The following is a 13794-nucleotide window of genomic DNA, read 5'->3' as shown; positions in this document are numbered from 1 at the left end:
AGGCTTTATAAATTCAGGGCACCATATGTTTTACAGTAAGTATTTTAACTCATTTTACAGGCTTTATAAATTCAGGGCACCATATGTTTTATAGTATGTTTGTTTATTTTTTGGAAAGAATGGCATGAGCTCACTCAGATTCCTTCTGTACACCAAACATCCAGTAGATAAAGTTAAGTTATTCTGTAAAGTGAATACCAACTGCATGTGAGTACATTATATTCTGTTGTGTAGCAGCACAGTGGCCAGGCATCACTCACCCACCTGGCTTTTGGCCCTCAACAGAACCCCAGACATTTGCTGAAAGTGAGTCTGTCAATGTGTTTTGTTTGGTTTGGCTCATTGTTAAAATCTGATTATTATGATTTACATGTGTAATTTTGGTTTTATTTACTTTTAGTGAATTTCAGTTTGATTGTTAATGAGATACCTCCATTCAACAAATGTGAAGTGAAAGCTGTGTTTTATTTCCTTTTATGGGATTTTCAAAAACATTTAAAACAGTTGAAATGTATATTCAGAACTGGAAGACTGACTGACTGAAAAAACAAATGACAAATGCAGTTTTTTCTTTAGAAATCCATTTGTTTACAACATTAATATGAGTCAGTTAATAACCAGTTCAGTAACATGACCAGTTATTATGAGAATGAAAATACTTGTTGAGTACTGTGTTATTCATGAACTGTTCGACCATATTTGGTGTAATGTTACATCATTGTAACACTTTAAGTAGCAAGCAACCAAAACTCGAAACTAACCTTTTAATTAATGTAATACACAGCTTTAATTAGATGTATGAAAAGTTATTAAATAAACATAGAATAATTAAAATATATTGTTTGAACACTTGAGCACCCATGTTGTTTGTAAGTACTTATTTTGTTATGTTGAAATGCAAGTTTATAACACGTCTTTACTTGTCCTATTACTATTTAATTTCTACTTTTGTTGGTGAACATTTTCTCTGGTGAGGCTTCCCAGAAGTTTAGTTAAACTGAATTTGTGAAGAAGTATGGTATTGGGTGAAGGGCCTTGTCTATAGCAAGTTTCACATATTACATAAACCTTGTTTATCATTTCATTGGATTACAGATAGGATTAACAGTTGTTAGTTTTACTGTGTAGCTGTATTGTGAAATGAAAATATTGTCACATTTACATTAAATAATAAATGTTCCAACACAACACATCCCAAACACATTTTTGGAGAAAACATACTTTGAACCAATACGAAAGAAGTTCTCAAATACTATTATTAAAACAACCAATAACATCAACAAGTCATTAAGACTATTATGACTAAAAACTAACTTTTGTTACTTATTTTGTACATGGCATAATTGTAGAGCAAAAGTCCACAATTTTATAGTTTGTCGCAAGAAGAGAAAATATTAAATTAATACTAAAACCTTCCTAGTGTATATAGTAACTAAAGAAATGTTAACTAATACTAAAACCTTACTAGTGTATATAGTAACTAAAGAAATGTTAACTAATACTAAAACCTTACTAGTGTATATAGTAACTAAAGAAATGTTAACTAATACTAAAACCTTTATAGTGTATACAGTAACTAAAGAAATGTTAACTAATACTAAAACCTTACTAGTGTATACAGTAACTAAAGAAATGTTAACTAATACTAAAACCTTACTAGTGTATATAGTAACTAGAGAAATGTTAACTAATACTAAAACCTTCCTAGTGTATACAGTAACTAGAGGAATGTTAACTAATACTAAAACCTTACTAGTGTATATAGTAACTAAAGAAATGTTAACTAATACTAAAACCTTCCTAGTGTATATAGTAACTAAAGAAATGTTAACTAATACTAAAACCTTACTAGTGTATATAGTAACTAAAGAAATGTTAACTAATACTAAAACCTTACTAGTGTATACAGTAACTAAAGAAATGTTAACTAATACTAAAACCTTACTAGTGTATACAGTAACTAAAGAAATGTTAACTAATACTAAAACCTTACTAGTGTATATAGTAACTAAAGAAATGTTAACTAATACTAAAACCTTCCTAGTGTATACAGTAACTAAAGAAATGTTAACTAATACTAAAACCTTCCTAGTGTATACAGTAACTAAAGAAATGTTAACTAATACTAAAACCTTCCTAGTGTATACAGTAACTAAAGAAATGTTAACTAATACTAAAACCTTTATAGTGTATATAGTAACTTGAGAAATGTTAACTAATACTAAAACCTTTATAGTGTATATAGTAACTAAAGAAATGTTAACTAATACTAAAACCTTCCTAGTGTATATAGTAACTAAAGAAATGTTAACTAATACTAAAACATTCCTAGTGTATATAGTAACTAGAGAAATGTTAACAAATACTAAAACCTTCCTAGTGTATACAGTAACTAAAGAAATGTTAACTAATACTAAAACATTCCTAGTGTATATAGTAACTAAAGAAATGTTAACTAATACTAAAACCTTACTAGTGTATACAGTAACTAAAGAAATGTTAACTAATACTAAAACCTTCCTAGTGTATATAGTAACTAGAGAAATGTTAACTAATACTAAAACCTTACTAGTGTATACAGTAACTAAAGAAATGTTAACTAATACTAAAACCTTCCTAGTGTATATAGTAACTAGAGAAATGTTAACTAATACTAAAACCTTCCTAGTGTATATAGTAACTAGAGTAATGTTAACTAATACTAAAACCTTCCTAGTGTTTATAGTAACTAAAGAAATGTTAACTAATACTAAAACCTTCCTAGTGTATACAGTAACTAAAGAAATGTTAACTAATACTAAAACCTTCCTAGTGTATATAGTAACTAAAGAAATGTTAACTAATATTAAAACCTTCCTAGTGTATATAGTAACTAAAGAAATGTTAACTAATACTAAAACCTTCCTAGTGTATATAGTAACTAAAGAAATGTTAACTAATACTAAAACCTTCCTCGTGTATACAGTAACTAGAGAAATGTTAACTAATAGTAACACCTCCCTAGTATTTTAGAAACTTTCACAATATATAATATATCTATGAGTGTATAAACTGTAATTTGAAGTTCAACTAATAATGTGAATGTTTATGGTTTTCATTAATAAAATGACATACAGTTGGTTTAGTGACAGTATCCCTATGTAACATACAGTTAGTTTACTGGCTGTGTATCCCTATGTAAGATACAGGTGGTTTAGTGACAGTATCCCTATGTAACATACAGTTAGTTTACTGGCTGTGTATCCCTATGTAAGATACAGGTGGTTTCGTGACAGTATCCCTATGTAACATACAGTTAGTTTACTGGCTGTGTATCCCTATGTAAGATACAGGTGGTTTAGTGACAGTATCCCTATGTAACATACAGTTGGTTTACTGTGTATCCCAAAGGAACATACAATAAATTCAGTTTGTTTCCTAGTTAATACTGAGAAGATTTTCTGGTGTTTTTAGAATGTGTGAGTTTGCACTGTGAGTAAAATATCAGTTTATGAACTGTTTTCTCTGTTGTTTAGATATATAGATTTTCAACAGAAGCCTGATATGAAGGACTACAAGAAATGAATACAGGAAGCTGTATACAGCCAGTGTCCAGTAAATTGATGGTTATGTACCACATTGGGGCAAGTTCCCACAAACCTTTTCTTTCTTTTCCTTTAGTGACCACTCACACAGCATGAAGTTAACTAAGTTATAGACGGTTCTGTCAGTGCTAATAGTAGCTAGCTGGTGTCATTGGATATGGTACTTGCTTCTTTCCATCTGTGAAGTTCACATCAGATACTTTATTCATGTGATAGGATGTATTACAAACTATGAACCATATTATTAAATTAAAACTAATTAAATCAACTGACGTGTCATATTTACAATAACTGAAAGACATCAAATTAGTTCCATATAAATATATCTACACTTGTTTGGGCAGTAAATCTGCAATTTAAAGGTTTCCATGTAATCACATAAAGCTCTTTTACAGTAAATCTCTAATTTAAAGGTTTCCATGTAATCACATAAAGCTCTTTTACAGTAAATCTCTAATTTAAAGGTTTCCATGCAATCGCATAAAGCTCTTTTATGGTAAATCTCTAATTTAAAGGTTTCCATGTAATCACATAAAGCTCTTTTACAGTAAATCTCTAATTTAAAGGTTTCCATGTAATCACATAAAGCTCTTTTACAGTAAATCTCTAATTTAAAGGTTTCCATGCAATCGCGTAAAGCTCTTTTATGGTAAATCTCTAATTTAAAGGTTTCCATGTAATCACATAAAGCTCTTTTACAGTAAATCTCTAATTTAAAGGTTTCCATGTAATCATATACACCGTTTCTTACAGTAAACACCACATTATCAAAAGTTTCCATCCAATCATCTTCACTATTTTTTACAGAAAATCTCAAGGTTTCCATGTAATGATATCTATAGTTTTTTTGGCAGCAGCTTTTATATCATCTTTAGAATTCTCCATTAAGTCTAAAATCTGTAAAATTAATGAAACCAAATATACAATCCATTTTAAAGGATGCCCAATAAGTTTATATTACTTATTGAATAAGATATTGTTGTGCATTTCAGGAATCTTAGAAAGAGTGTTTTAAGTTTTGTGTCTGTTTAAATTCGCAAACATATTTATCTTACCATCTACAAGATAAACAAACTAAATACTTGTGGTTGAAGAAAATGAATTTATCTTATTCTTGTAATTAAGTATTTGATTTGGCTTGGACATAAAAAAATTGGTAAAAAAACAATGAAAACTAAGTATCACATTAACTGTTATGTTAATATTTGCTGTTAGTGAAATAAAAGTCTTCTGAAATAAAGTAACCTTTGACACTTTTGCTCCTAAAATGTTTTTCCCATTGAGTTTTGCAACCATTGTCATAACCTATAGAAATTAAACTTAAAATGTAATAGTCTTTAGGGATGGTGGATTGTGGGAAAACAATGTAAATTGATGACATTTTTAAGCCATGATATATCATAGATTATCACTCAGGATAAACAAAATAAGGATGGTGTTACAATGCATGAATTTAGAACATTTACTATAAACCTATATTAGAAAACTGAGTGAGATTGTTCTAACACTGAAACTGTTTCATATCAAGTTGATTCAGTTAAAATACGTATTATGATAGGGTACCTTCAAACAGTGCCTGCAAATATTAGGACTGGGAAAATAGAGAAGATGGAGGAGATGAGAAATGTTAGCATCAAGTGCTAGGAATCTTCCTTTAGTAGTCACTGTACAGAAAATATATAAACAAGAGAAATGATTCATCTACACTGTCTTAAACTACATGCTGGATGGTAGTGTGATATCAAGTTAAACATCTGTGGTTTTATAGTCCACAACACATGTAAGCTTCATTCACAAACATTTCTGTTACCATCAGCTATGGAAATTAATATTTTCACCCTTTAGCAGTAACATTATACAAGTTTATCATGGAGATTATAGGTGTTCAATGTGAAGAGAAAAGTGTTATAGTCAGTCATGGAGTGTTTACTGTGGAGAGGAAAGTGTTTTATTCCCTCATGGAGATTACGGTGTTTACTGTGGAGAGGAAAGTGTTTTATTCCCTCATGGAGATTACGGTGTTTACTGTGGAGAGGAAAGTGTTATATTCACTTATGGAGTTTACAGGTGTTCATTGCAGAAGGTGTTATATTCAGCCATGGAGATTATAAGTGTTTATTGTGAAGAGGAAGGTGTTATATTTTCCAGTCATGGAGATTATAGGTGTTTACTGTGAAGAGGAAGATGTTATATTTTCTAGTCATGGAGATTATAAGTGTTTACTGTGGAGAGGAAAGTGTTTTATTCCCTCATGGAGATTACAGGTGTTTACTGTGGAGAGGAAAGTGTTTTATTCCCTCATGGAGATTACAGGTGTTTACTGTGGAGAGAAAAGTGTTATATTCATGGAGATTACAGGTGTTTACAGAAGGTGTTATATTCAGCCATGGAGATTATAAGTGTTTATTGTGGAGAGGAAGGTGTTATATTTTCCAGTCATGAAGAGGAAGATGTTATATTAGTCATGGAGATTATAGGTGTTTACTGTGGAGAGAAGGTGTTATATTTTCCAGTCATGGAAATTATATTACTGTGGAGAGGAAAGTGTTATATTTTACAGTCATGGAGATTATAGGTGTTTACTGTGGAGAGAAAGTGTTATATTTTACAGTCATGGAGATTATAGGTGTTTACTGTGGAGAGAAAGTGTTATATTTCAGCCATGGAGATTATAGGTGTTTACTGTGGAGAGGAAGGTGTTATATTTTCCAGTCATGGAGATTATAGGTGTTTACTGTGAAGAGGAAAGATGTTATATTTTCTAGTCATGGAGATTATAGGTGTTTACTGTGGAGAGGAAGGTGTTATATTTTCCAGTCATGGAAATTATAGGTGTTTACTGTGGAGAGGAAAGTGTTATATTTTACAGTTGCGGAGATTATAGGTGTTTACTGTGGAGAGGAAGGTGTTATATTTTCCAGTCATGGAGATTATAGGTGTTTACTGTGGAGAGGAAAGTGTTATATTTTACAGTTGCGGAGATTATAGGTGTTTACTGTGGAGAGGAAAGTGTTATATTTTACAGTTGCAGAGATTATAGGTGTTTACTGTGGAGAGGAAAGTGTTATATTTTACAGTTGCAGAGATTATAGGTGTATACTGTTCCAAAATATACTTACATCACTAAAGCTCTGAGTGCCATTGTCTTTAGTTTTTGATTTTCTGCTTTCAGTAGATCAGTGAGGATTGGGATGGTTCCTTTTTCACAGCCTTGCAATTTTCCATATTTTGGGACACTGACAATGTTTTAAATATCTGTAATGATGCTGTATTACTCTAACTTAATGTCTCATAAGTCTTATTGCTAGGATGGTCATCTGTCAATAAATAGTCACTTGTCGAGTTTCTTGTTTTGAGATTTTCCTACACTTTAATTTGTTCTTTTGTCTTGCCACAGTTGAAGATGTGGCTTTGCACTCGTATTCAGGTTAAGAGTTAGTTTTGTAGTTGGTAACTATAGTGATGTAAGTTTTAACATTACAGTTTTCTTATTTGATTGCAGTGTTTTCTAATGGCTGATGTATTATATTCCTACTTGTATCTTTGGCACTTGAGCTCATATACCATTAGCAAAAGACTTAATGTTCTTTATCTAACAACCCTTTTAACTGTTTTTTAAAGACTCATTTTATCTGGACTTCTGGATGTAGCTGTTTCATACACAAAGAAAACCATTACATTAGCCATGTCTTTGGTATATTTAATGTAGGATGTTTAGCTTTTCAGAACATCAATAGAAAACAATTTATCTTAAGGATTCTGTAATGTCTTCAAATTTCCTTCAAAATACCATGAAGGAAATAAGTTAGTAATAAAGTTACTGATAGTTCAAATTTATTGTAGAAAAATTGTAATTTGAATGTTTCTGAAAAGAAAATCCATCAAGTGTACGTTAACATTCACCACTTAGCATGGTCTAGTTTGATTAACAATCTTGTAACTGGAAACTATTCACGTTAACATTCACCACTTGGCATGGTCTAGTTTGATAATCTTGTAACTGGAAACTATTCACGTTAACATTCACCACTTAGCATGGTCTAGTTTGATAATCTTGTAACTGGAAACTATTCACATTTCAAACTTTATGAAGTTTACTCAAAAAGAGGGAATAAAACAAAAACCCTGAAACGGGGGCCCATTTCTACTGTTTCATTGACTTCTGATTTGGAGTTTTAAAGACAAGGACTCAATTAGATAATTGACACAGAGAGTGTGCAGTTAGCATATAATGAGGTCATTACTGATTTAATAAAGGAAAGAGACATTATCTAAAATTGTCCTCTGTACAATATTTGTTTAGTTGACAAGTTTCATGAGCTAATTGAAGTAATGAGAGGATTCATTCCTTATCTATCAGAAATAATGAAATAACAGTTGGACATTAAATAGTCATGTTACTCATGGTTGATGTTGTGAAACTTTCATACACATACAAAAACCTAACAATTTGATTCATTTCTATGTGTTATAAAAACAATAACATCACAATAACTTGTCTATTCATATGGGTGTGAAAACCAGTGAATGTTTGGATTGTATTATTACCGAAGATCCATAATGACCTGAGTGACTTTAACCTTTTGAGCCAAAGAAGTTGATTTTCTAAACATGTCAATTGCAACATCCATTCCACTGCTAGTTGAGGCTTGATCAGTATCTACCATTAGGCATAGGTGGATGATGTCCAGAAAATTATTCTAAAGAAATTATGTTCAAGTATAAATTATTTTTCACTTGTGTCTCAAGTCTTTTGGTATATCGTTTGTTGTTAAGCACAAACTTGCATGATGGGCTATTTTTTATTCTGTCCACCACAGGTATCAAAACCCATTACTTTAAATTTTAAATCCTCAGACTAACTGATGAATCATAGCTGGACAAGATGTCATGAACAAATTATAAGGGAAATAAAATATGGCACTGATAAAGGGAGGTGATACATGGTAAACAAGTAAGTATGAATAATTTACTTTTTACACTGAATGTAGCCACTTGTACAACATAAACAATGATTATTAAAGAATGTTCCTGCTTACAATGTGTAATGTTGTATACAATGTAAACAATAAGTATTGAATAAAAAATAACTATTTTTACAGTTAGTGGATAGGATGAAATCTTCAAGTAGTTATACTGTACAGAATGTTAATATATAGCTTGGCAAATTGAAGTACCAGCTAAGGAATGTTCTTTTTGGCAAGCTTGTTACCTGAATGACACTTAAGATCTCTAGTTTCAAATGTCACTCATAACTACACTTTAGTAGATTTTTATTTTCAGAACCTATAATCACACTTTAGTAGGTTCTTAATTTGAGAACCTATAATTAATTACACTTCAGGTTTGTAAATTTAAACCCTGTAATGACACTTCAGTAGGTTATTAATTTCAGAACGTGTAATCCTTAATAAAGATCATGAGTTTGTAATTACCTATGTGAAAAACCCATCAGCATCTGAAAGATCATAAACTTTTGTTTTTAGTAGACACTTGTGAGGGTAGTTCAGCATAAAAATAAACAACTTAGTGTATTTTGCATCCTCTGTGTAAGATGTATGTCAATTTTATTTAAGTAAAATGTATTTGTAATAATTATAATTCATGGATATACCAACTGTAGCACTCATGAAGTTTGTATGAAAAGATACTAATGTAAGAATGTTTTTTATTTGATAAAATAATTTGTTACTATGGGAAGAAACAAAACTATAAATTCCCCAGCATATGAAATCACTTCATGTTTAGTTGTTATAACATAATATATGTTGTCAGTATATGGAGTAAAAGTTATAATTTTAATGCTGAAAACTGGGTTTCAATACTCTGGGTGGACACACAACAGAAAGTCCATTGTGTACATTTGTGCTTAGCAAAAAAAAAGTTATATTTTAAAATAAGTATGTCATTTTAAAAATTAATTTAGATATAAACACTTCACTGGAAACATCAATCATTGTTTATATTTGTTAGATCCTTACCTGGCCAGGTGCTGGAACTTGTTACTTATGATTGTAGTTAAGGCCAATGATGTGTAAAAACACACCTTGCTAGTAAGCATAGGATACAACTTAACCAATTCTGTTGAGCATGTAAGATGCTACTTGTGGTATAAGGAAAACATAATTGTCCAAGTAATGTTTGTATGAGGACTACTGTCTACTTTTCCTAATGTTGTTGTTTTCATAATTTCCAGTTATACATTGCAAACAATGAATATTGACAATATCATTGTGTTAAGATATATACTTTTAATATTTTAAGTTAGATATCTGCTTGTTAGAGGGAGCTCATTGAGATAATCATGTAACGATATGGAAGTTTCTTGTAGCAAGTATAAACCAAGAATGCCAGAGAGTGTTACTCATTAATCGTTAGGTATTAACAAATTGAGTTCAGTATCTGTTAGATGGTGAGGCTTACCGTTTCTAAAATTGGATTAGTGAGTTAACCATACAGTATTGTAGTTCTGTTTAAATGGTCTTTGTGAAAACGGGCATGACAATATTACCTATTAGTAAACATGATTAAATAAATAAATCCATTATTATTACTTGGACTTTGCATTATTTCTACCAGATAATCCCAAAAATCTACTAAATGGTAGAACACATTAACGTAATGTTTTCAAACAAGATGGGACCTACTGGTCCATCTTAGCTGTTCTATCCTCTAAACTGAAATTAATTTTAAAAATCTTAAAGCTAGCCCTCATCAAGCTTTTTTTAAACTCATTTAAATTTATTGCCTCTAGAACATCTGAAGGCAACCCATTTCACAGGCCAAATCCCTGTTAGTATAATGAAACAGTCTTAGCTGAAGATGACTCCTACCATTCCAACATGTTTTCTGTTCTTACTGTTATCACTGTTAAACATGATGCACCAACATTATTGGTTCCAATAAGAATCTTAAACACCTCAATCAGACCTACACTAACTCTTCTTTTTTTCAAGAGAAAACAGAGATTTCAGTCTCTTCTCTTATAACAACCCTCCATCCCAGGCACTATTCTAGTGACCTTCCTCTGAACCCTTTCTAGTAATTCAATGTCTTTCATAAGGTAAGGAGCCCAACACTATTCCAAATCAACCAGTGACCTGTACAATAAAATTATAACCTATTTAGACTTGTATTCAATATACCTGTAGATACAACCTAATATCCTATTTATCCTACCCCTCGTAACAACACACTGCTTGGATGGCTTTAGAGACTGATGAACTGTTACACGAAGATCCCTTTCCTTCATAACACTGTTAAGGTTATTCCCATAAAAATTATACTTATAATTCAAACTATGATAACCCACATGCATTACCTTACATTTAATATAATTAAAATCCATCAACCATATATTTTTCCAACTCACTAAATGATCTAAATCCTTTTGTAAATCAGCAACATCCTCTTCACAACTAGCCACAACAAAGACCTTGATGTAAATTTAATCTGTAAATTTAAATAATTTATTGACCATTCATCTATCATTGGTATAAGTCAAAATGAGCAAAGATCATAAGACTGAGCCATGAAGTACACTACTTTTGACATCAATCCAGTTTGAAATCCATATGTAACAACCCTCTGCTTTCCTTCATCCAGTCCCTCTTTTGTCCAGTCTGCTAACTTATCCCCTTATGGAACCTTGTCAAATAATTTATGAAAATCCGGGAATACCAAACCTACCCACATCCACATAATCACTAATACTTTGTAATAAGAAGTCTCCAACAATGATTGCTGAAAGGGATAATGCTGCTACTTTCAGAAACCAATGACCAATATACAATAGGAAAAATAGATATTAAAGAATCATATGTAATGCTACTTTTTAAAATGAGTAAAAGCAGTACATATCATGTGATCAATGAATATGGAAGATGGAAATATTTTATTCTAGCCCCCCAGTGGCTCAGTGGTATGTCTGCGGACTTACAACGCTAAAAACCGGGTTTCGATACCCGTGGTGGGCAGAGCACAGATAGCCCATTGTGTAGCTTTGTGCTTAATTCGAAACAACAACAATTTTATTCTGTAATGAGTTATCCACACAACACTTGGAACAATGAATACTGATGAAAATAATTAGTTTTACTATGAATACAAAAAAGAATAAAGATAGTTGTACAACAAAGAAGACAGGTAACAATAAATGTTGAAGAGAATAAAGTTAGTTGTATAACAAACTATGTAACACTGTAAACAATGAATGTTGCAGATAATAAAGTTAGTTGTACAATAAAGCAGCAATGTAAACTGAACAATGAATAGTAAAGAGAATAAAGTTAGTGGTACAACAGAGAAGCTAGGAAACAATGTAAAAATGAATGTTGAAGAGAGTAAAGTTCTACAATAAGGAAGCCATGTAACAATGTAAACAATGTATTTTTAAGAGAACGTTCTAAAATAAAGAAGCTATGTAACATTAAACAATGAATGTTGAAGAGAATAAAAATAGTTGAATAATAAAGCATGTAACAATGTAAGCAATGAATGTTAGAAAGCAAAGTTAGTTGTACAATAATAAAGTTGTATAATAAATAAACTACATAACAATGTAAACAATGAATGTTAACACCAGTAAAGTTTGTTGTACAATAAACTACCTAACACTGTACATAATTAAAGAGAATAAAGTTAGTTGTACAAAAACGAAGCTATGTAACAATGTGAACAATTAAAGTTGAAGAGAGTAAACTGTACAATAAAGAAGGTACGAAACACTTGAAAAAATGAACAGTAAAGTTATTTGTCCAATAAAGAATCCAGAAAACACTGTAAACAATGAATGTTAGAGAGTAAAGTTAGTTGTATTATGCAGAAGCTATGTAACAAAGTAAGCAGTGAATGTTGAAGAGAATAAAGTTAGTTGTACAATAAAGTAGCCATGTAACACTATAAACAATGAATGTTGAAGAGAATAAACTTTTATAATACAGGAGCATTATAACAATGTAAACAGTGGATGTTGAAGGGAATAAAGTTTGTACAATAAAGAAGTCATGTTACAATGAATTTTGAAGAATATAAAGGTAGTTGTATAATAAAGAAGTTATGTAACACACTAAACACTGAATGAAGAAAATAATCTTAATGACGCCAAACTAGACTTTTAGTTCTAATACCGTAAATGTAATGACACTTATGGTTCTGATACCGTACATGAAGTTTGTGTAAATATTAGATACTTGATTTTCTAGTCTGTATAACACGGACTAACCACATGGTAAATCCAAGAATTTTGGATATGGTGTGCTGGTTTCGTATCTTTGCTATACTATAAAATATAACCTACACTTAACGGTATGGGTGCTTTATAAGAGTGAGAGTCAGTCTCTTGGCATGGATTGAAGCAAGTAGGAGGTGAGTTAACTGTCTACTGATCAGTACTATGGTTTTCTTTTGGTTAGTAGTCCAAAATTATAAATGTTGATAGGTGGTCTTAAGAGCTTCATCTTAATCTATTGTTCTACATTCATAGTTTAACCAGTACATTAAATTACTGTCTACATTACCTGAATTTCGTGCGGTAGTTTGTTTATGAACATGTAAATGAGATATTCATTGATAATAGCTTGGGACCCTATAGTACAGAGTTATGTCACCATCAGCTGATGTCCAGTTTATAGTGTCTAATTACAAACACTGTTTTGCTTAGAAGAAAACTCGTCCAGCAAAGGAGCAGAAACATTATAAACGAAACTTTTATCAGCCTTTTAACCATGATTTAGTACGTTTATATCTTATGGAAACGATTGTGTTATCAGTAGTGACCATCATTTATAAATAAAACTTACTACTAGAAGCATATGAATCAATGTTTTATGTATTGTAAAACTTCTAGAAAATACTGACCTGTTGGATGTGCAGCTATTGCCAGAAAGGTGTGGGATGTATGTCAGCGAACAAGTTCCAGAAACTTACTGTAGATTGGGGTGAGATAATGTTGAATAAAAGTCGACCTTCCAGTAGGAGATGCTGTAAATGAAAACAGGTGTTGAACCACAGTAAAAATGGGTGCTATAAAAAAGTCATTACCATTGTTTTACGTATATTGAAATTATAAATGCATTAACAAGTATCCAGAGCCATTTTGAAACTTTGATTATTACTGGAAAACTAAAGAGTCAGTCAATGTATAACACTTGAAGTATAAATTAGAGTTATGGGAGTATGTTGGTAAAATCATAAGTTGATCAATGTGTAT

General features: G+C 31.1%; 1 protein-coding gene and 1 long non-coding RNA gene across 7 annotated transcripts in view; both read left to right on the top strand.

Moving 5' to 3' along the window:
• LOC143231820 (CCR4-NOT transcription complex subunit 4-like) overlaps window positions 1–3852 on the top strand; it is a 68893-nt gene extending 65041 nt beyond the window's left edge. For 2 of the 6 annotated variants that reach the window (XM_076466502.1, XM_076466505.1), the window contains exons 19-20: window positions 238–306; window positions 3516–3852. In XM_076466502.1, coding sequence (XP_076322617.1) covers window positions 238–306; window positions 3516–3523 — 77 coding nt within the window. In that variant the 3' untranslated portion in view covers window positions 3524–3852. Of the gene's footprint in view, window positions 1–234; window positions 307–3515 lie in introns of all 6 variants that reach the window. The other 4 variants (XM_076466484.1, XM_076466494.1, XM_076466515.1 and 1 more) reach the window with 2 other exon arrangements.
• A 2298-nt stretch (window positions 3853–6150) lies between these two features.
• On the top strand, window positions 6151–10137 carry LOC143231813 (uncharacterized). Its single transcript, XR_013017217.1, has 2 exons — window positions 6151–6210; window positions 6260–10137. It is a non-coding gene; the product is annotated as an uncharacterized LOC143231813 (long non-coding RNA).
• Window positions 10138–13794: the final 3657 nt, after the last annotated feature.

This window comes from Tachypleus tridentatus, chromosome 1, assembly GCF_004210375.1.
Source record: "Tachypleus tridentatus isolate NWPU-2018 chromosome 1, ASM421037v1, whole genome shotgun sequence".
Lineage (NCBI taxonomy): Eukaryota > Metazoa > Arthropoda > Merostomata > Xiphosura > Limulidae > Tachypleus > Tachypleus tridentatus.
This window is presented reverse-complemented; position numbering and strand designations above follow the sequence as displayed.